Below are 24,276 nucleotides of genomic sequence, written 5' to 3'. Positions count from 1 at the left end.
AATATTAGAGTAGAGAGTAGTAGTAGCTAGATCATGTAAGACTAGGCCAAAGAGCTAAAGTAAAAATACATTATTAGAGAGTTAAGCTGATATTAACAGTATTCAGTAAGATTATCTGTTAAGCAAAGAGGCAGCACAAATAGTAGCAGGTGATGGGCAGAGTTTTTGTAGCAACCAGAGTTCAGTGTTGAAAGTCCAGGTTATGCAGTCAGCAGGAACTTGTAGCAGTGAGATTTTGAAATCACCTTTGTTGATGGTTTTTCTCCAAATCTAGATTAGGTTTTTAGAAGTGCAGATCGGTTATTTACCTTCTGTTCCACTTTGTTTCAACGCCGGTCTAACGCCAGTATTAATCTTAAAATGCACTTTTGAATAGTGCGCTTCTGAATGGGGTAATTCCAGCCAGGCTATTCCAGGCTACTAATAACCAATATGTAGGAGACCTGGCATGTTAAGTTACTGATTGCTTACAAGCCCAGCACCCTCCCACTAATATGGCTAGCAATAAACTGACAAACACACAGCATATACCACTAGGCTAATAACAGGCTCAATGAGCTAACTAAACAAAGAACTAAAAAACATCAAACTAATATACTATGCAGTTATATGCTAAATAACATTGCTTGTCAGCAAAAGTTCTCAGGCTGGCCAATATATATTCAGTATAGCAAAAGTCTGAGACTTGTAGTCCGTTACCTAAGTTCTCAGGCTGGCCAATATATATTCAGTATAGCAAAAGTCTGAGACTTGTAGTCCATTACCTGCAGATGGCAAGAAAAAAAAGGATGCATCAATTCAGCAGCAGAAGCAGCAGTAGATATAATTGAGAATGCCGGTCTAATGCCAGTATTAATCTTAAAATGCACAAATTATGAGGATTCTCAACCTGACTTCTGTAGAGGTAGGCAGATCTACCCTGTTAACCTGTTGAAAGCATGAAAGGACCAAGAGTTTTTTTTGCAGACCCTGGTAATGGTCATAGTGACCTTTGTCCACAGATTCGCTACTCTGGTTGGGTCTCTCCCCCTTGTGAACCTTTGGATATAGACAAGCTGAGCCTTCCTTGGGGAGCCTTGTTCTCAGATGTCTTTTCAGATAAACAAGGGAAGACCAATTTAGTTTTACATGACATTGTAACCCCACTAGGGGTAGAAGTTCAGGCAAGCACAGGTAATCAAGGAAGTACAAAACATGTTGAAGTTAGGGGTAATTAAGGATATTCATGCTGAAACATTAACCCCCAGGGGACTCAACACTGACAACGAAGTCAAATCTGTTATAACGAAGTAATCTCCAACCAGCCCACCCAAGCTCGCCTCCAGCCCTCAACTCCTATAACCTCACCTCACCTTTTATCACTCCAGCTAGTCCCTGCACACACCTGCACCACATCACCATTCAGCAAGTACCTGCACACACCTGCACCACATTACCTTTCAACCACACCATTGGCCTAATATGATTATGCTCATCACTCCAGCAAGTCCATGCACACACCTGCACTGCATTACCTTTCAACCATACCATTGACCTAATCTGATTACACTCATCACTCCAGCAAGTCTCTGCACACACCTGCACCACATCACCATTCAGCAAGTCCATGCACACACCTGCACCACATTTTCAACCACACCATTGGCCTAATATGATTACACTCATCACTCCAGCTATTTCCTGCACAAACCTGCACCGCATCACCATTCAACAAGTCCCTGCACACACCTGCACTGCATCACCTTTTAACCACACCATTGGCCTAATCTGATTACACTTATCACTCCAGCAAGTCCTTGCACACACCTGCACTGCATCACCAAGCCGCAAGTCCCTGCACACACCTGCACCACATTACCTTTCAAACACACCATTGGCCTAATCTGATTACACTTATCACTTCAGCTAGTCCTTGCACACACCTGCACCGCATCAACAATCAGCAAATCCCTGCACACACCTGCACCTCATCACCAATCCACAAGTCCCTGCACACACCTGCACCGCATCACCAATCAGCAAATCCCTGCACACACCTGCACTGCATCTTTCAAACACACTATTGGCCCCATGAGTCACCTGACCACACCCCCACCCCCGGAAGTGCACTACATAAGAACCTCAGAAGCATTGATCCTCTAACACCTCCTCGAAGAAGGCACCTGTGCCAAAACGCGTTGCTACCCTCACATCAAACCTGACACTGATCCAGGCTGACCTCCACTAAAGATCCCCATCCCCACCAGGGACCGCCAGTGCAGAAAGCTCTCAGCCCACCTGCCGCTGGTCCGTACCACTCACACCTCCAGTGACCGGCTCCACCCCGGACCAGCCTCTATCTCTCCCCCCCTCCCAGGCGTGCTCAGCAACTGACTCCTGGCCAGGGTTGTCTCCACTGTTCCCCATTTCCACGAGGGACTGTTAGTGATAAGTGCACCCCGCATATCCGGCCGCAAGTCCACACAGCCAACATCGCTAGTGACTTGCTCCATCCCAGTCACACCTTCCACATCCCCCCTCCTCCCTGGCTTTATTCCAATCAGTATCCCAGGCAGACCACCCCCCAGGGGTGGTCCCAGCACACATGCTGCAACCCAGTCTCCCAGTGGCTCACCCATCCACACCTCTGGCTCCGCACCACCAGCGGCATGACAAAGAGTCAACCTCAGCTGCACCTCTCCCGTCACTGACCTCCACAGACCAATCAGAACAGCCATGCACCTGCAGTAAACCAGCAACACGCTGATCCAGCTCACCAACAAACATGCAGCTTCCAACCTATCTGCAACAGCCGCAACATCGACCTACATCACCATAACAAAAAACCTACCGGTAGGTAAGTTCTGCCAAGACTCACACCAACACGTGGGATGCCGCACAGGTGTTCCAACCCACTTTGCACATCCCCGCACCCCCCAAGACTTCCTAGACTGTCGACCATAGGTCCAGCAGGGGTGACGTGCAAGGTCACTGAACCGCACTGGAAGGAGCCCCATTAAAGGGTCCACCTACCTCCCCAGTCTCACCACCACTCATCACTGAACCCCGTCCACCTGCCCTGGATCTCAACAGAGCAGCATTGTGACTACTCAATAAAAGATTTTACCCCTAAATACTGTGTCTTGCTGGCCTCATTTTGATCCTATCTTATTCCCCTTTTTTTTTATTCCCCTTTTTCACATTACTCCAAACTACACACCATACCCAATAACACCCTCCTTCTCACTCCCAAAACACCACCACCACCAGAAGAAACATTCCAATTAACACCTCTCACAAACAAACACAAGTCATCACCATCACCACTATTAGCAGGAAGAGCGCACCTTACCCCCCTTACCCCCATACGTATTCAGGTACTCCCACACAAAGGTGCAGCACCCCGAAGCCACAACATACCACCCCCTGGTCAATGAGAGCTCAGTTCTACCGCCCATCTTCATACGTAATTAAGGAGTCATCTAGTGATTGGTGTAGTCCCATTGTCTTGGTCCAGAAAAGAGATGGTTCTTCAAGATTCTGCATAAACTTCCGCAAAGTTAAGGCAGCCACCAAATTTGATGCCTACTCAATGCCAAGGGTTGATGACATGCTTGATAGATTAGGTAGGGCCAGATATATTTCTACACTTAATCTTACAAAGGGATATTGGTAAATTGAGTAGACAGAGGAAGCTGGGAAGAAAACTGCTTTATTTACTCAGTTGGGCATCTTTTAGGCCTTGGGCTTGCACAGTGCCTCAGAGGTTAATAGACTGGGTGCTTTGTCCTCATCAGATTTATGCTACAGCATACATGGACTATATTGTTATATTTAGTCAGCACTGGAATGCCCATAGGCTTAGGGCTGTTCTTCAGTCTTTGTGAGAGGCAGGTTTAACTGTTAATTTGAAGACACGTGTTATAGGTATAGGTGAAACCAAGCACAGATTTGCCCAGCTATGTGTTTGCCCACAGAGTGGTGAATCATGCCACGCAAAGCATGAGACACGTGCACATGAGCGGATGTGCGCACTGTGTATGCAACCAAACCTTTATAGTAATGCATAGTGCATTCGGTGTGCACACCATAGCATATAAAGTTGCGGTAAATCACATGGCACGATGCATGTGCACCTTTGTGGTGAGATGCATGCTCTCGTTTGTGGCGCTATAAGCTACAATGTAACTGGGGACATCTGTACTTAGGGTATGTGTTGAGAAATGGGTGTCTGATGCCCCTTGTGAGTAAGGTACAGACACTAGCCAATGCCCCGGTTCCATCTACAAAGAAAAAGATAAGCTCCTTCTTGGATTTGGCAGGCTATTAAAGGAGGTTTTTGCCTAAATTAGCTACTGTAGCTTAACAAATCATTTGTAAAATTTGGCCCCATGTAAACTTCAGTGGTCTAGGGAATGTCAGTCTGCGTTCACCACAACTTTTGTGTAAAGGCCTGCTCTTAAAGTCCCCAGACTTTACAAAGCCATTTTTCATACAAACAGATGCCTCAGATGTGGGCTTGGGGGCAGTTTTGTGTCAGGAGTTTGAAGGCATTGAACACCCTATCCTATATCTTAGTCGAAATTTGTTCCCACAAGAAACTAGGTATTCTGTAATTTTAAAAAAATGACTCGCTATAAAATGGGCTCTTGAGTCATCGAAATATTATCTTTGTGGGTCCAGGTTTATTGTGGTTACTGATCATGCACTGTTGAAATGGTTGCAGTCCATGAAACATTCTAATAAAAGACTGAGAAGGTGGTACCAGGCTCTCCAACCTTTTCCTCTTTAAGTCTGGCAGAGACCGGGATGTTTACATATGAATGTGGCTTTTTTGTCCCAAACAGGGCTGGACAGTCATTCTTCTGCCATGGAGGATTGAGGGCTTCCCTTTAACAGGGGAGCTATTAGGCAGAGTGGATCTCTCCCACATTCTGAGGAAAGGGTTAACCTTCTATAGCCAAGGTGGAACCACACCCTTTCCTTAATTAAGACCAGCTAAGGCAGGAGTGGGGAACCTTTTTTCTGCTGAGGGTCTTTTTAATATATAGAACATTATTTGCGGGCCTGGTGCAGGTTGCACCCCCTCTGTGTGACATCACGCAGGGTGGGCCACAATCGCTGGTGATTTCAGCAATCACTGAGGATGGTCCGGAGAACTGTAAGTGAAGCAGTGTGACCATCTGATGCATCCTAAGGATGCTCCAGACGGCACTGCTGCATAGATTCTGACTGCAGGGTGCCATTCTAGGCACCCTACTAGCCAGAATAGGCTAGCAGAAAAAAGCTAAGAGGGCCAGACAAAATGATTTCGAGGGCCTTATACAGCCCCCGGGCCTGATGTTCCCCATCCCTGAGCTAAGGTATAATAACCTGGTTAGATGAGTTAGTCAAGAGGAATGTGAGGGAGAGGTTGTGCCTTTGGCAGCCCTCTCTATGCCTGACAACCTGAACCATGACTGTGCTGTAAATACTCTACTTGTTTGAACTGCTGTCTCATGTAAGCTGAAATATTGTTCCTGAACTATTTGCTTTGTGTAAGGAGCCATTACACTGGCTCTGCCTTTTCAAGTCTGGAATAAACGCTTACTTGTTTGCAACATCTCAGTCCCATTGATCACCTGGAAATTACCGTAAGCTTAGAAACGCTGATACTGGAAGTGGACACATGGGTGCTTAGGAAACCAACCGAGAGAAAAACATATACATCCAAAAGGTAGGAACTCAGGGACAGTTTAGACTAGGGCCCAGTGGATGTAACCCTTTAAAAGGCATATTTATCAGACTCCAGCACCTACAATACCGGAAGCACATATTCTTCAAAAAAGGCTATTAACATTAATCTGTCTATATGTATTTTTAAAATTGCATTGCAATGAACTTCAAGAGTTTTCTGAAAACTGACCTCTTCAGACAAGCTTATATTCCAGAACCACCCACATAACCTTCATAGGCTATCCTATCCAATTACATCTCTTATATACAGTCCATACGTAACTTTACAACATTTCTACACTTTCATGTCCTCCTGACCCTAGGCCAACATTCATGCAACTGGGTCATAACACCCGCCAAGTACCTCTGCAATCTGGCTGGGCAAATATGCAATTGGTAGCATCTATCCTTGTTTAATAATACTTATTAACCTATAAAATGTAAGCTTGTGAGCAGGGTCCTCTTATCTGTGTCTGTTATTACAGTCATGTTATATTACTGTTTTGTTCCCATTTGTAAACAGAATATGCTGGCGCTATATATGTAACTGATAATAAATAAAATAAATTATGTTTTTTTCAGATAATGTTGGTCCATCTTGCAGCACCATAAAATGCAGAGCTAGAGAGACATGTATGATGTCCAGTGGAAAACAAATATGTGTTCCAATCTCAGAGGCTTATTGTTATGCTGTCGGTGATCCCCATTACCGCACTTTTGATGGTCGCTATTATGACTTCCAAGGCACCTGCAGCTACACCATTGCCAAGACTTGTGGTAGTGACAAGAGCCTTCCAACTTTCAATATAGAAGCAAAGAATGAAAATCGAGGCAGTACCCTTGTTTCTTATGTCAGCTACATTATAGTACAAGTATATGAGAACACTTTCTCTGTAGTGAGATATGAGTATGGATTTGTGAGGGTAAGTAGCAATGCTTGTGATGGTGTGGGAGGGATCTAACTGATTACATACAGCTTGAACAACCCAGTATTTGTACTTGCTAAGAACATCAATATATTTCCCCATCTATATTTACTTTTCAGCTGAACAACCAACGTCAACGTCTCCCCTTCAGTGTGAGTGATGGAAAGGTCCGACTCTATCAATCTGGTGGCTTTGTTGTTTTTGAAACTGACTTTTCCTTGAAGGTTTATTATGACTGGAACTCTGTACTAAAAATATACATCTCCAGTAGCTTCTTTGGCAGTGTTTGTGGCCTGTGTGGGAACTACAATGGAAACCCTTCAGATGACTTGGCAAAACCAGATGGCACTCAGGCTCCTAATTTGGAGGATTTTGGCAAAAGCTGGAAAGTGGAAGATGGTGACCGGTTCTGCTGGCACAACTGTAATGGAGAATGCAAGTCCTGCCCTCTTGAAACCCAACAAATATACAAAAGTGAAAAAAGTTGTGGCCTTTTATCTAAGGTGCTTGATGGTCCCTTCCGACAGTGTCAGTCTGTCATAGATCCAAAACCTTACCTGGATAACTGTGTCTATGATCTATGCATGAATGCGGGTTCCAAGCAGATTTTGTGCCAGAGCTTAAAAACCTATGCTGATGCCTGCCAGAGAAGCAAGGTTCAGATTGGAGAATGGAGACAAGTTTCTGGATGTCGTAAGTATAAGATTATTATTATCATTATTATTATTATCCTTTATTTATATGGCTCCACAAGTGTTCCGCAGTGCCTTACAAAGTAAATAGAACTAACAAGTGAAAAAGAAACAAATAACTTACAGTACATTACAGTGCAGGACAAGGACACGATTTATTTACATTGCTGCAATAGCGATTAATGCACTCACAATAAGCTACCGGGAGTTGGCAGTCACGTGTTAGGTGCCCTTTTGGGGAGTAAAGAGTAGAAGAAAATGTAAGGAGAAGCACATGAGGGAAGATGTCCCTGCTCGTGAGAGCTTACATTCTAAAGGGACGGGGCCGACAGACAGGCGTGACACAGAAGGGGAAGATAGGGAGGAAAGAGCATGAGGTGGGTTAGGATGAGTGCTGGAAGGCCTTGATGAAGTAGTGGGTGTTCAGACCCCATTTGAAGATTTGTAGAGAGGTGGAGAGTCTGATAGGGAGAGGGAGAGCATTCCAAAGGTAGGGGTCAGAATGGGCAAAATCTTGGAGGTGGGAGTGGGAGGAAGTAATCAGTTGGCAAGAGAGGCAGTGTGCATTTGTTGAGCGAAGGGGACAGGTGGGAGTGTGAAGGGAGAGAAGGTCAGAAATGTATGCGGGAGAGGATTTGGTGAGGGCATTGTAGGCGAGGGTAAGAACCTTGAATTGACATCTGAAGGGGAAGGGGAGCCAGTGTAGGGCTTGAAGGAGAGGGGAAGCAGATGTAGAACGTCTGGAGAGGAAGACGAACCGAGCAGCAGCATTGAGAACCAATTGTAGTGGAGAGAGGTGAGAGACTGGGAGGCCAGCTAGGAGAAGGTTACAGTAGTCCAATCTGGAGTTGACCAGTGAGTGGATGAGGGTTATAGTGCCATCCTGGGTGAGGAAGGGTCTAATCCTGGAGATATTTTTTAGGTGGAAATGGCAGGACTGCGAGAGGTGCTGAATGTGTGGTTTAAAGGAGAAGGAGGAGTCTAGGATAACTCCAAGACAGCGCACTTTGGGGCTAGAGGAGATAGTTGTGCCATCAATAGATAATGAAAGTGTGAGAAGTGATGTAGTGGAAGAGGGTGGGAAGATGATCAGCTCAGTCTTAGACATGTTAAGTTTAAGAAAGCGCTGGGACATCCATGAAGATACAGCAGAGAGACAGTTGTAGATACGGGTAAGGCGCTCAGGGGAGAGCTCAGGGGTGGAAAGGTGAATTTGAGTATCATCAGCATAAAGATGATATTGGAGGTCAAAGGAGTTTATAAGTTCACCTAAAGATGACGTATATAGGGAGAAAAGGAGAGGTCCAAGAACAGAACCTTGGGGAACTTGAACTGTTTGTGGAAGTGAGGGGGGAGGAGGAGTCATGAGAGGACATTGAGAAGGAATGATCAGAAAGGTAGGAGGAAAGCCAGGAGAGGGCAGTTCCACGTGTACCGAGAGAGTAAAGGATTTGCAGTAGGAGAGGGTGGTCTACAGTGTCAAATGCAACAGAGAGGTCTAAGAGAATGAGCAAAGAGTAGTTGGCCCTTGGATTTGGCAGCAAGGAGGTCGTTGCTGACTTTCATGAGAGCAGTTTCAGTGGAGTGGAGAGAACGGAAGCCAGACTGAAATGAGTAAAGGAGTGACTGGGAGGAAAGAAAGGTGGTAAGGTGGTTGTAGACATTACGCTCAAGGAGTTTGGAAGCAAAAGGGAGAAGAGAGATGGGTCGATAGTTGGAAAGTATGATAGGATCAAGGGTAGGTTTTTTAAGAATGGGGGAGACAAGGGCATGTTTGAATGCAGAAGGGACAGTGCCAGATGATAGGGAGAGATTAAGGAGGTGAGCAAGATGGGAACAGGCAGAAGGAGACAGGTAGGAGAGGAGACGGGAAGGGATATGGTCAAGAGGGGAGGTGGAAGGACGGGTGGACCAGATGAGGGCAATGACTTCCTCTCCAGAAACAGGGGAGAAGGATGTCAGAGTAGGTGAGATAGAAGGGAAGGGGTGGTCAGGGAAAGGAGGGGGAGGAGTGCTGAGGGTCTGATGGGATATGATGTCCTCATGTATGGCGTCAATTTTAGATGTAAAGTAGGTGGAAAAGTCAAGGGCAGAGAGCGAGGAGGGGAGGTGAGGAAGGGAAGGGCAGAGGAGGGAGTTGAAAGTGGCAAAGAGATGCTGGGGGTTTGAGGACTGGGAGGAGATGAGGTTCTTGAAATATGTTTGTTTGGAGAGAGACAGGGCAGCACTGTAGGAAGAGAGAATAAATTTGAAATGGAGGAAGTCAGCCTTAGAGCGTGATTTGCTCCACTGATGCTCGGCAATTCTTGAACACTTTTGCAGGTATCTGGTGCATTGGGAATGCCAGGGTTGTGGTGTGGATCTGTGAGGGTGAGTAGTTATTGCCGGAGCAACAGAGTCAAGAGCAGAAGTAAGGGAGGAATTGTACAGGGAAGGAAAAAGCAACAGTGTCAATAGCCTCAATATTACGTTTAGTAATGGTAGCCTTAGGAGGTAAAGGGGGAAGGAGAGAGGGATAGGTTAAAAGAGAGAAGGTGATGGTCAGAGAGGGGGAATGGGGAATTGGAGTAATCAGAAATATCACAACGGTGAGTAAAGACCAGATCAAGTGAGTGCCCACTAACATGGGAGGATGATGAAGTCCATTGGGCAAGACCAAATGAAGAGGTGAGGGTAAGGAGTGTAGCTGTAGAGGATTCTTTGGGATTGCCAAAAGGAATATTAAAATCACCTAGGATAATGGAGGGAAGATCTGAGGAGAGAAAGTGAGGAAGCCAGGAAGTGAAGTTGTCAAGGAATTTGGAGGTAGAGCCTGGGGGATGGTAAATGACAGCTACTCTGAGGTTTACTGGTTGGAAGAGGCATATAGCTTGAACCTCAAATGTGGGGAATGTAAGGGATGGTTCAGAGGGTATTAGCTGGTAGGAATAACTGGTGGATAGAAGGACCCCAACACCACCTGAAGTAACCATGGCGACCCCCAGGCCGGGGGGTGTGGGAGAAGGCAAGGCCCCCAGAGGATAGAGCAGCAGGAGAAGTGGTGTCAGAGGGTGAAATCCAGGTTTCAGTAATGGCTAGGAGATTCAGGGAGTTGGAGATGAAAGGTCATGGGTGGTGACCAGTATATTACAGACTGACCTGGCATTCCAGAATGCACAGGATAGAGATATGGCATTTGTGGGGGAGATGTGAATAAGATTATCCGGGTTGCTGTAATGTGGAGGTAAGATTAATTTGGTGGACCAATATGAATACAGTTTAGTGATGGTGCGGGTACCTGAGCTAGAAAGGAAACCTGTAGGAGGTGGGCAAGGAGGGAGATGTGGATGGCAGTGGGGTGAAGTGACAGGGAGAGGAGTGTAGGAGGTGGGTTTGGTGGTGGGGTAGTAGGACAGAGGGGGGTGTAGAACAGGAAGAAAGTGGAGTAATGGGAGAGGAGGGAAGAGTAGGCATACAGAGGAGGGGGGAGAAGGGGAGGGGGAGGTGGAAGAGATAAGGGGGAAAGGATAAAGGTGGAAGCAGTGGGCAGAATAGAGGATTAGGTAGAGACTGAGTGAAAGATGTAGTTGATGAAACCTTGTCATGGTCTTTATTAGTAAACAAGAGGAATGAAATATGGAAATGGAAATGAAATGTGAATGCAAGAGATTTGTAGAAATGCAAGTGAAAGAACAGTGATGGTAAATATGTATGCAGATTAACAAGTTTGTTATAGGGAGGATTAAAAGTGGTGATATAATGTGTGCAGAATTTGAAAAATAATGCAGATTGTAAGCAGATAGAGGAAGTGAGGCTAGGCAGGAGAGCTAAGATAAAGGACAGTGTTTCAAAGTGGAAAGATGTAAACTGACATGGGAACAAGTATGATAAGCAATGAGTTGTATGCGAGAATCAGAAGGCCAGCATTATTAATAGCACTAGAAGTGTTCTTGCTGTGACTGCACAGGGAGTCCATTTGTAGCCTGAATCTTTAGTCCATTGAGGTTTTGTTGTTTGATGGAACTTAGATTTTTCTCCTTCTGTTTATCTTCGGTTTAACACAGGTCTAACGCTACAGTATTGCACTTAAAAACACTGCACTTTGAAAAACTGCACCACCCAGCCAAGGCTTCCCAGCCAATTTGTGACCGGACGCCTTTCATCTAGGCTGGCTTTGGTCACGGGTTAGTGCTTTCAGTCTCCAACTCACCATCAGAGACCGCACGTCACTGAATCTGCCCACGTGGGCATTTACTGAAGTAGCCACCACCAAGCTCCTTTCAGCGGTGCTTGGAACCGCTTTTAGTTACACTCAGGCTCCAACCTCGGCAACTGAAACCGCTTCTGCTGCATATGCGTTTGACTAGCTGTGGCCACATCCCCTGATTGGTGTTGGCTGATTCCTCCTGGTCCCTCGCAATGGACCAGGGAATGCAACATCTCACCACAAACTAGCAGTTCCTATTGACCTCAACCAAATACTTGCCCGGATTCAGAGCCGGTCGCTCTGACAGAGAGCTCTCTCTGAATCAGGGCTGGTCTTTTTTTTTTTTTTAGAACGCCTCCTGGCCACTCGCATAGCTGTGGGTGACCACCCACAGCTATAGCGAGTGGCCAGGAAGATGGTGCGATTGTCAAGACCATCGCAACCATCGGGCTTGCGACGAGACCCTTGTGGTAGGGTCTCATTGCTGCAAGCCCCAACAGAGCTAAATCTCTCCCACTGACATCACTCGTGATGTCACTGGGGCCATCCCCAAATGGAGGTGTTCACAAGGGAATGCCTCAGTTTGGGCAGCCACTCCCCCAGCCCGCCCACCATGCTGTCACTCAACAACAACAGCATGCCCCCTTTGTTGCGAGACCCGGAGAGACGGAGTGCCCGTCGCTATCCGGGTCTCGCGCATGCACACTAGCCCACCATCGACCCGGTTGCGAGAGCACATCACTTGCGACCGGGTCTGAATCAGGCACACTATCCTTTAATGTACCTTGATGGATAAAGTTAGGGTAGCAAATGGATCCCAGCAATTTATCAGTCCAATCTGAGCAATACATCTTTAATAAGTCCTAGCAATAGCAAAGTATACCATGAAAAACCTCCTATACTTGGATCATTTGAATATTTATGAATTTCGATTATTAGTATTTACTGGCTTGGTACCTGTGTTGGCTCGATATTTATATTATGCAGTGTTACTTAGCTTGCTTACATTGCTGCTACAGCTCCTTACAGACTAACTTATGAAAGTTAACTAAATGTGACATTATCGTAAGCTACAGTGTAACAAAATAATATTTTCAGTGCAGATATGGTCACTTTCTTTGACTTGTGACACATTATTCTGTGTTACTTTTATGTCTTTGTATAGAGTTTATCTCCACTAACTAATTGCCATAAGAGTAAAACTCAGGCATAGTCCTGAAATGGCACTTTATATAAGTGTACTGTCCATACGTCCATTCACTAATGATTAGACAGTGCACTAAACACATCTTAGTGTGACTAAATTGTAGCTACAGTATTGTAAAGCTGAATTTATTTAAAGGTAGAAAATGACTTTTCTCTTTCTGCTCCCTCATTAATACTCTGATTATCTTATGGGTCAGAAACTACATTATACAGAGTAATTCATGAAAATTCCAGTTAATTACTAAGAGCTTTTTATTTTTTACCCTTGTTTCCATAAGGTATAAATGTGCAAGTGATTTTATTAGCTCTTGTCTTACACTAGAAGGCTCAAATCATCCATACACTTAACTGATTCATGTAGATTTCTGATAAGTAGAATAAATATTGGATGTGTTTTTTTCCTCTTACAGCAATGCAATGCCCTGAGTACAGCCAGTACAATCTATGTGCCCCAGCATGTCCACTTACCTGTAATGATGATGCTAAACCATCGGTGTGCTCTGAGTCATGCGTGGAGACCTGTCAGTGTAAGGATGGATACGTGCTAGATGAAGGAAAATGTATACCCAAGGCCAATTGTGGATGTGTCTATCAAGGGAAGCTGTACGCAGCCAATGAGAAGTTCTGGGGTGATAGTAGGTGTGAGAAGCAGTGCACTTGCAATCCTGCCACCAGGAACGCTGAATGCAAATCCACCCAGTGTAAGTCATCAGAGAAATGTTCAGTGGTAAATGGCATCCAAGACTGTTATCCCATATCTTATGGCACATGCACTGCTTCAGGAGATCCCCACTATGTTACTTTTGATGGTGTGAGATATGACTTCCAGGGTACATGCATCTATCAGTTTGCTGGACTCTGCAAAAAGTCAGAAGATCTGATGGACTTCCAAGTCTATACTCAGAATGAGAACAGGGGAAGCAAAGTTGTGTCTTATGTCTCCGCAGTCCAAGTCAAGCTCTATAGCTTTGATATTGTCATCCAAAGGCAGTTCAAGAATAAGATTTTGGTGAGTTCACCAACATTATGCACATGCAACTATGTGATGTAGACAATTTGGCATACATTTATTACACACCATTGTGTTAAATGAGCTACAAACATGGCTTACCCATTAATTTCTGTTTTGATTGATGTGCATTATTGTTTTTCTCCACACAGCTGAATGGTATATTAACAAACCTCCCCTTCATAGTTGGTAATGGCAAGCTGTCCATCTACAAGCAGGGTGATGCTGCTATAGTCCAGACAAATTTTGGTTTACGTGTGTCTTACAATTGGGAGAGTCGTGTTACTGTCACAGTTCCTGGGAGCTATGCTGGAGCAGTGTGTGGTCTTTGCGGTAACTTTGATGGGTACAAGAACAATGATTTCCTAATGAAAAACAACCAGCTAACCACCAAGCCAACAGTCTTTGGCAACAGCTGGAAGGTGCAAAATATGTCTGGTTGCTATGAAGATGACAAAGCACAGTGCCCCAAATTGGCAGAACTGGAACTTCAACATACTAACAACAAGCAGGGATGTGGACTAATTACAGACAAGAATGGTCCTTTCTGGGAGTGCCACGCCAAGATAGACCCACAAGGTCACTTCAAGAGCTGTTTGTATGATGCTTGCTTCTATGAAGGAAGACAAGATGTTATATGCAAAATAATAGCCAGCTATGCAGTCTTATGCCAAGAGGCTGGGGTCACCATATACCCGTGGAGAACCAACAAGTTCTGCAGTAAGTATAACTTGCAATTTTTCATGGACTTTCTGTTGCTTTTTATAAATGTTCAATGACAATGTTGGATTAACTGATTTTAAAATGATTATAACATGGCTTTGTGATAACTATGGGATGTTAAGCATTTGGTTTTTCACTTGCAGGTCCAGTGTGTCTAAAGAACAGTCACTATGAAATCTGTGCATCTGGCTGTGCCCCATCATGTCTATCGCTTTCACCTCCCCTTGGATGTAACCCTACATGTTCCGAGGGATGCAAATGTGATGATGGATTTATCCTTAGTGGGGGAGACTGTGTCCCCATTTCCCTGTGTGGCTGCAGCTACAACAATAAATATTACAAGTTAGGTGAAATATTTTTCCCCAATGAGTTGTGCAACCAGCAGTGTGTTTGCACCGCTAGTGGAGTGGTGGAGTGTAAGGCTTTCTCATGTGGACCCAATGAAGTGTGTAAAGTCATTGATGGAGTACAGAAATGTCAACCAGTAGGATCTGCTCGGTGTTCTGCAGCAGGTGATCCTCACTACATGTCATTTGATGGACTGGCCTTTGACTTTCAAGGTACCTGCACCTACACACTCGCCAAGACTATCACAAGCAAAGAAAATTTGGTGCCCTTTGCCATCAATGTGGAAAATGAAAAATGGGGTAATGGAAAGGTTTCTGTCACTAAACTGGTGTCATTTGAAGTCTATGGATACAACCTAATTCTTCAGTATAATGTCCAAGGTCGAATTAAGGTATGACATCATTAATGTTTTATTCAGTAACAATATCGGGCAGGTCTGAAGTGAAAATGTCAATTTTTTACAAACTTCTTTAAATACTTTAGCTATTCTAATATTAGAAAAATGCTATCTTGAAATCCAACGTGTTCTAAGATCCCATATTCTAAATCATATAATTCTCTCATTTATTGATTTAGCCTATAATATGGCTGGCCAGGCAACAGTTGCCATTTGATAGCTTCTCATCAGTTTTTTTTATGAAAAACCCAAACAGTCTAAAAGTAATTCCTTAATCTGTTTTGCTGTTCTGCGCTTTCTTGCATCTGTACTGAACTACTTAGGGATAAATTTGCTAAAGTGAGAGTTTTTAGAAGTGGAGATAATGCCCATAGCAACCAATCAGATTCTACTTATATTTAACTAGCACAATCTAGAAGATTATTGCTTGAATCTGATTGGTTGATATGGGCAAAAATCTCCACTTATAAAAACTCTCACTTTAGTAAATATACCCCTTACTCTCTTGTTTTATATGACAAATGAAATCCTGTCAAAATGGGCATACATAGTTAATTTCCTCCTTCCTCTATCTGATAGACACTATGCGACCATGTGGTGTGAGGAGCTAGCACTAAACAGGTTAACTTTTTAGTATATAAGATTCTCACCTCCAAACTCTTGTTTTTAAATTTAAGTGCAAGTAGGTTAGCTAGTAAAGATATTTGCATCCAATTTTTCTCCCTCCCTCTCCTCCTTATTATAAAGGCAAACAGCCCCTGGTCATGCAGATCAGAGCTGCTGTGTAGCTATGTTGCAGGGCTAGATGGAAGTTGGTGGATATGGTGGCCACCAGTTTGGTTAGCCAGAGAGTTGTATGCAAGGGGCCACCTAAAACAGGATACCCTGAGCCATGTAGGGTGCCAGGTCAGTGTGCTTGCTGGGACCCACAGTTTACATAGGGAGAATTGCCCTTTATTGCACACCCTAAGCACAATGTGAGGTGCTACCTGCTGAGACTTGTAGTGCTGCAAGCAGAAAACAAAACAAATGTAGGTGCACACTCTAACCATGCTGAACCTAATAGTAATACTGCTAAATTTCATCAAAGAGGTTCTTAGCATAATGATGGCCATAATTATGGGCCTGTCCACCATATCCAGGTGACCTCAATCAGGCAGGTCCCTAACACTCCTATGGAACAAATACAGGGCAAGGGACCCCCCAGGCCAACCCAGCAGAATTGCCCCATGACATCACACGAGTGTGAGATTTAAAGTGAAGGTTAAAGAATAATAAAGGCTTGTAGTGTTGCAAGCAGAAAATGAAACAAATGCAGGTGCACACTCTAACCATGCTGAACCTAATAGTTATACTGCTAAATTGCATCAAAGCGGTTCTTAGCATAATGATGGCCATCATTATGGGCCTAACCATGATATCCAGGTGACCTCCATCAGGCAGGTCCCTAACACCCCTATGGAACAAATACAGGGCACCTGTTCCTGGGTGTTTTTAATTAGCAAGGAGTCCTTGCACTCCAAGACTGCACATCTAATGAGGCACACTGAGGGTAAGACCTATTATATATATGCTGTGTCAGTTTTGGGACTGGTATTGGGGTGCGGGGCTCTCTGTGCTGGTGTAGCTGGACTGCTTCATGACATCATAATGAACAATTTTTCACTTCTTTAGTTTGTTTTTTATATATGTAGGACTTTATACACCTTTAATTAGAACCTCCTATTTATGTAGGACACATAGGTATTTCTTTATTTTTCTTTAACCTTCACTTTAAATCTCACACAAGTGTGATGCAATGGGCTGGTTCTGCTGGGTTGGCCTGGGGGGTCCCGTGCCCTGTATTTGTTCCATAGTAGTGTTAGGGACCTGCCTGATGGAGTTCACCTGGATATGGTGGGCAGGGCCATAATTTTGTCCATCATTATGCTAATAACCTCTTTGATGCAAATTAGCAGTATTATTATTAGGTTCAGCATGGTTAGAGTGTGCACCTGCATTTATTTCGTTTTCTGCCTGGGGCCCACAGTTACAAGAGATACTGAGCTGGTACCTGGAATAGGTATGAATGCATGCTTGGAGCCAGAAGTCACTGCTGGGGCTGATACCTGGAATAGGTATGAATGCATGCTTGGAGCCAGAAGTCACTGCTGGGGCTGGTACCTGGAATAGGTATGAATGCATGCTTGGAGCCAGAAGTCACTGTTAGGGCTGGTACCGGGAATAGGTATGAATGCATGCTTGGAGCCAGAAGTCACTGCTGGGGCATGCTGCAGCATGCACCCAATCAGGGACAGTCATGTGGCAGAGGCCATAAACAGGAATGGAGACAAACCAGGAGCCACTGCAGGGCACATGCAGTGAGCAGTGCTGAAGGTGTTTCATGTACTCTTTACATGCACAGCTGCCGGCCATTACAGATAACATCATCCAGCAGCAGGAAGTGCTTCTGGACCAAGCCACAATGCCTAGTGAAATGGGGGGGTTGACTGGATCTATGGCAATGGGCTCCTCTTGCCCTATTGAAAGGGTCAGTGTAGTAAGTAAAAGTGCACAGGGCATACCCTTAACCAAAAAGTCTATCTAGTAGTCCACAGCAGATGGTACAATTCAACTCCTTAAGGGAGGATCAGTGAAGCTCCTTTCATGGACTTCATGTGCTCTGTAATGACTCAGTGTAATTTTGGGAAAAATGTCTGAAAGGGAGTAGTTACAAGGCTAATCCTGGAGAAGGAAATAACTGGCTTGCTTTTTTTGTACAAGGACGCTTGTGATCTGTGACTGGTTGTGGAGATTCCTGGGAACTCTAGGGTAGAACTAGCTTGGGCTAGGTCTTTGGTTAAATCCATTGCTTCAGTTATGACAGAGCAACTGTCTAATTTTGTGCCCACCATAATTGAGTAACAGATACCTTCAGTACATGGTTTAATCTAAGATTAACCAATGTGATACAGACAGAGGAGAGGTCTTTTCTTCTAGGTCCAGAACCAACTGGTTCTTGGAATACCATCTTATGCCAAGGCAATGGAAAAGGCTGCTTTAGGTCTTCAAAAGATTTCATCCTCTTTGGAAAGATAATGATCTTTTGTTTGGACAAAAATGCATGAGAAACAGTTATTGGAGCAAACATATTGCTCATGATTTTCTGGGTCTCTTTACTATGAAATGAAAGAACCTTATGTAAAATCTGATTTTGAGGATCTGGTATCATTGATAGAGGAAGGAGTAATGTTCAGAGCTTGGTCAGAGCTATTTGTCAGATTTTGACCCTTAAGGATATAGATAATCAGAGTCCCTCTGATTTATTTTAGAACTAATATTAAAAGGTAATATTTGTTATTTCCTTCATCTTCCAAATTATCAGATTTGGTGTCTGAACCATGGCTAGATCTCATTAAAGAATTTTAGATCCCACAAAGATTTTTTTTTCATGTATTCCAATCCTATTGGCAGAATAACTCTGAGAACAATCAGAGTGTGAGGATGTTCTCACAGCTTGTTTATCTAAGTCCACGACTCAAACCGGAAATGCAAGTATTTTGAAATCTGATTATAGCTGCAGGAGCAACTTTAAAGCTCAGTATTGCTTCATTTTGGGTTGCTAAGGAAAATTTGCCTGACATTTTAATAGGTGTCCAGTTATGCATATAAGTTTCAGCATTACCCATTGCCGAACATTTTAAAAGTAGAGCAGATTATTTGGGTGAAGCAGCTTTAGATGCATCTTTGTTAGTCTAAGTTTTCTTTCTATTGTGGTGAGACATATTTTATGATAATGTCATGGAATTAAGTTTTTGAGAGATTGTTGGAGGACTTTTTAAAAGAAAGCTGTTGTTTGGATAAGATCAAGATGAGAGAATGAGAGGCCACGGGTGGTAAATGTTAGTTTTTACCTAAAAGCAATATCTTAAAAGCATATAGGCCCTCTTTCTTTGGGCCAAGGGACAGTCATCCCTGATTTGAGGCTTTTTTTATCTTAGAAAAGACAACCTAGACATAGAGAAGACAACCTAGGATGAAAAGGAAGCAGCCATAGAAGCATGAACTCCCTAGGCTTAAGGATAAGAAGGCAAGATGAGAGGCATACACCAAAGGTGTCTATGGTGGGTGCCCATCACATTTTGATCAGGGACCAGTGGAAAGTGTCCTCTTCAGACAAAAGAGAAAAAGGCTACATCATCAGTCTTTCTAGTCGTCCTTCAAGAAGGTGCTTTTGAACAAGGTTATCAAGTGACAGGCAAAATTGTTTGTCCTTAGATGATTATTACTGCACTTCTGGACATTGGAGTGGTTGTCCGCTTACCAGAAAAATAAAAGCATTCGGATGATATTCAAATCTATCATCGTCAAATAAAAAGATGCATAAAGAACAATCTTCTATTTAAAGGATTTATATACTACAGGTCTTCAACTTACAACCATGCCACACTGGACATGCCTAGTCTCATCTCCTTTTAAAAGCTATGCATGGTTGGGCTTGTATAGTAATTGTATGGGAGACCACCTGGAAATACCATGTGCTAAAGGTGAGTTAGACAAGTTCAAGATAAAATAGAGGTAAACGGGATTCTGGAATGTAAAGACATCCTTGATGACTATTGTGAGGACATGGGATGTGTGTTACAAATTTACTGGCAGCATCTCAGTCATTGCAGAGATCAATTTACTTTTTAGTCCTTTTGTGTCCCCCCTTCCCGTCTCCTAGTGTATGTGTGATCATTCTCAGGACAAACATTTCCATTAGCATGTCTATTATGTACTGTAATATAATAATGTAAGTAATTGTAATGTTTAATACTGGATAAGCCTTGATGTTAGCCTGGTCCATATGTCTGTGTTATTTGTAACCACTAGAGCAAGGTGACACCTCCCAGAACAAAAGACCCTCTAAGTTAATTCTCACCTCCCCAGGGGACGCTCATGATTTACTCCTCCTTCCATTTGCCTGTTTTGTGTCTCACGTAAATCTGGTAGCCCGAACGGAACCATCCCAGCAGGTGTTCGTCAGGGAAGTAATATCAGGAGGAGGTAGGAGAAAGTGACAGCATAAGGGACCCGCACCAATCAGGAGACGGTGCAACCCCCCCTGGGTGGTCACAATATCGTGGGAAATTGGAAGATTTCAAAACATGTCACCGAAGGCAACTCCAGATGTTAGTCGCTGACTTTGGCTAAGAGGCCTCGCTCTGCTAAGGTGCTAGTGGACGCATCACCAGTTCTGTGGATTTATACTTTGGAAATTCTGCAAGGACCTATACGCTATTCATTGCTGTGTGTTCTGTGATTAGCTTCTACGTGTGGGGTCCTGGAAACGATTGAGTGGACTTATGCACTATACACTGCTGTGTGATCAGTGATAGTTTCTACTGTGAGGACTGAGGGTCTCTAGCTATTTCGTGGAATTGTTCTGGGACATTGTACTCTACTGGGACTGCCTCTGTCTGGACTGCTACCTGTTTATTGCCTGTTCTCTGTATTTACCCCTTGCCATTACATATTATCTGTTGCTGTGTGCTGTGGAAAAATAAACCATCACGTTGGTTTCATCTGCTCGGTGTCTGGGTGATTGAGAGAACCCCATATCCTCACAACTATATCCACCTGATCATTGGGGAAGGGTATCAATGTCTTAAGATTTACACATGAGGGAAGACTTTCAATTCAGGGCTCTTCAGTTTGGTTTAGCCATAGCTCATCTCATTTCTAAACATGTCATGGCAGGCCTTCTAGGCTCTATAGGAAAAAGGATTGTTCCCTATGTAGAATATTTGCTTTTCACACCAGATTCAAAAGATGCTCTTCAAGTATATCTGCAAAGGGAGGTCTTGTTTTCATTTTGGACCAATGTGAGTGGTTCTGTACACAATAAAGTAATCACAATTTCTTATTTAGGTAAAACCAATATAAATCCATTTGAACAATGTTACTGCAGAAGCATGGATAAATTATCAGGAAAGGACACAATGTTCCCTGTCTATGATAGAACCTTTACAGATCCTATCATGGGCAGAAATTCATGTTTCACCAACATCCATGGTCTTTATCCCAGGAATAAACAATTTTAAGGTGGACTTTGAGTTGCCAGTCCATTTTTTTAGGGAATTGGTCTGTTAGGTTGTGGCCTAGGATCAGCCATTATTCACCTCAGTGCCAGCTTCCCCTGATCTCTCAAGCAGTCAGCCTCCAGGTGCGGCAGAGAGTGACACACTGAGAAATATACCTGGGGTCTGCTAGGACATCCATGTACATGCTCCATGATGTGGTTCCTGTGATTACCATCATGGATGCAGCCATGATAGTCTATATCACCTGACTAGCTCTTTACCCAATGGTAGCATTGGTTGCTGTCAGTTGATAGTATCCTCCAATGGACTGCTACCTTAGGGTATATAATCGGGCTCTAGACAACAGGAAGTTGCCTGAACAGCAGCGTTACTTCCAGTGTAAACTTGCTGTTGCAGCTTTCCTAATTCCAAGATTTGTTCCTTCTAGTGAGTTGTTCCTAGTGGTTGTGCACAGTGTGTGTACTCAGAATGTCTTCTGAGTACAATTTCCAAAAGTATATGCTAGTTCTGCATCTGAAACCACTGTGTGTGTATTTAGTACATCATTCAAGTACCATCTCATGATACCATTCTCCTTTGCCAGTACAGGCCCTATGTAAACCGTTGGATTGCAGGGTGCAGAGTTGTTGCAAGATCTCACCTCTTTCATCGAGATTTAGGAGACAGCACAACAGGTGGCTCAATATTTCCAGGAACTCTCTAGTCAATTACCCTCCATTCAGTTGACTCTGGCCAATATACTTCCTACTCCTTCTGAATCTGCTTCTGTAAATTTTTCAGTAGCAGTAACTAAAAATTTTAATCTGCAGTTGGCCTCTCCTGAGTATTTTGAGGGAAACCGCAGACTATGCCGGCACTTCATCAATAAGTACGGGATACAGATCGAGTGCCTACCCCAGAACTTTCCCACTCCAATGTCAAAGGTGACATACATTATCTCCTTACTATTTGGGACTGCCTTGGACTGGGTCTCCCCATTATGGGAGCAAGCTGATCCTCTCATCTCAAATTACAAAAGCTTAATTTTTTCTTTCAAAACAATTTTTGATGAGCCAGGCTGGACTGTCTTTGCCTCCTCTGATCTCCTTCGAGTTTGACAAGGAACACATACAATGGGGCAGTAAGTGGTTCATTTCCAGACGATGATCGTGTTTCAGTTAAAGTGAAAAGATGAGGCGCTTAGGGCAGCATTTCTTCATGGATTATCCAAGAGAATGAAGGATGAATTGGCCTCTCGAGATGTTCCTGAGTCCTTATTTGAAGCATTATGTATCAAGATAGACTTGTGCCACAGAGAATAGCAGGTTAGTAAAGGGTGTGAAGATCATTTCAAGGATTGATTTCTGCCATCTGTACATTCTTCCTCTCATGCACCAACTAAAGAGGAACCTATGCAGATCAACAGGTCTCGTTTAGCTCCGGCAGAGCAGATCCACCGATTTTTGAACAAGCTTTGCCTCTATTGTCCAGCCCCTGATCATATTCTTAAACTATTCTTAAACTTTGTCCTCTCCTCTTGGGAAATGAGAGACAACTGGCTCTGGGAGCATCCAGTTGGGGGTGTTAACTAAGTCTTCTCATTTTATGGATAGTCTTCTACCGGTGTCTATTTGTTTCAAAACTCGGACAAAATATGTTAAAGCATTGGTGGACTAAGGAGCCACTGGAAATTTTACTTCTGAATCTCTGACACATGAATTAGGAATTCCAGTTGTTCCTCTTTGAAGCAAGTTGACTCTTTCTGGGGTGGGTGGCAATATTATCCTTGGAGATGTTATATCTTCAGATACTCTACCTGTTTTCACTTTGGGTAGGATGCCTACATCAAGAAGAGTTAGAATTCCTAGTTAACTCCCCATGCCCTAGTTTTAGGTCTGCCTTGGCTGAAAACCTACAACCCCACACTGGACTGGTCCACCATGAATGTCCTGGCTTGGGGATCCATTTGTTTTCACCAGTGTCTTCCTTGTGTGGTTTCAGTATGAACCCAAAAAGTCTCTACTGAATCCTCCCCGAAGCTTCCTACATCTGATCAATTAATTTCTAAAGCAGATTCTCATTTACCAAAACCATAACAAGCTGTGGACAAATTGCCTCCCCATCACCAGTGGCATTGATCTTATCCCTGGGAAGATGCCACCTTGTGGCCATATCTACCCTCTTTCGGTTCCAGAAAAAGCTGCTTTGTCTGACTACTTAAAAGAAAATCTAGCCAAGGGTTCAATAAGACAATCTTTCTCTCTCTCCTGCTGGGGCTGGATTCTTCTTTGTTGAGAAAAAAGATGGAGGTCTCAGACCCTGCATAGACTACCGTGGGCTGAATAAAATCACTGTAAAGAATAGATATCCTTTGCCACTCATTTCGGAGCTTTTTGACAAGTTTCATGGAGTATCCATTTTTCACTAAATTGGATCTCTGTGGAGACTACAATTTAATCCGTATTAAGACAGGGGACAAGTGGAAAACAGCTTTTAATACTCGAGACGGCAATTATGAATACTTGGTGAAGCCTTTTGTCTTGTGTGATGTGCCAGCAGTTTTTCAAGTTACATCAATGAAATCATCTAAGATGTCCTTTAAAAATTTGTTGCAGTTTATCTGGACGACATTTTAAGTTTTTCAGAGAACTTGCCTGCAATAGCATCACCTACATGTCAGAGAGGTTCTGTCTCGTCTTCGAAGTCATCATCTGAACTGGAAAATCTCTAAATGCCTTTTTGAACAGTCCTCCATGCCATTTTTGGGGCACATCATATCAGTAAATTAAGACAAGCTAAGAGCCAACCAAGATTGGCCCCAAATGCACTTCTTGAAAGCCATCCAATGATTTCTTGGCTTCTCTAATTATTATAGGAGATTCATTTTAAACTTTTCTATGATTGTTGCTCCCGTCACGGCTCTCACCAAGGAAGGTGCTAACCCATCTCGTTGGCCTCCTGCAGCAGTGGCGGCCTTCCAAGCTCTCAAAACAGCTTTTCCCAAAGCTCCAATTGTTTTTCAACAACAACTTGAAAAACCCTTCACATTAG

General features: G+C 43.7%; 1 protein-coding gene across 1 annotated transcript in view; it reads left to right on the top strand.

The window, feature by feature from the left end:
- Positions 1-938: 938 nt before the first annotated feature.
- The window catches only part of LOC148453845 (IgGFc-binding protein-like), a 179,757-nt gene continuing 156,419 nt past the window's right edge, over positions 939-24,276 (top strand). The window contains 6 exon segments of the mRNA XM_088461614.1: positions 939-1,173; positions 6,277-6,617; positions 6,740-7,313; positions 13,115-13,713; positions 13,866-14,433; positions 14,580-15,175. Of these exon segments, the coding sequence (XP_088317740.1) occupies positions 939-1,173; positions 6,277-6,617; positions 6,740-7,313; positions 13,115-13,713; positions 13,866-14,433; positions 14,580-15,175 (2,913 nt within the window).

This window comes from Taudactylus pleione, unplaced genomic scaffold (genome assembly GCF_031769625.1).
Source record: "Taudactylus pleione unplaced genomic scaffold, aTauple2 ptg001080l, whole genome shotgun sequence".
Lineage (NCBI taxonomy): Eukaryota > Metazoa > Chordata > Amphibia > Anura > Myobatrachidae > Taudactylus > Taudactylus pleione.
Note: the sequence above shows the minus strand (reverse complement) of the source record. Positions and strands in the feature narration are given on the sequence as shown.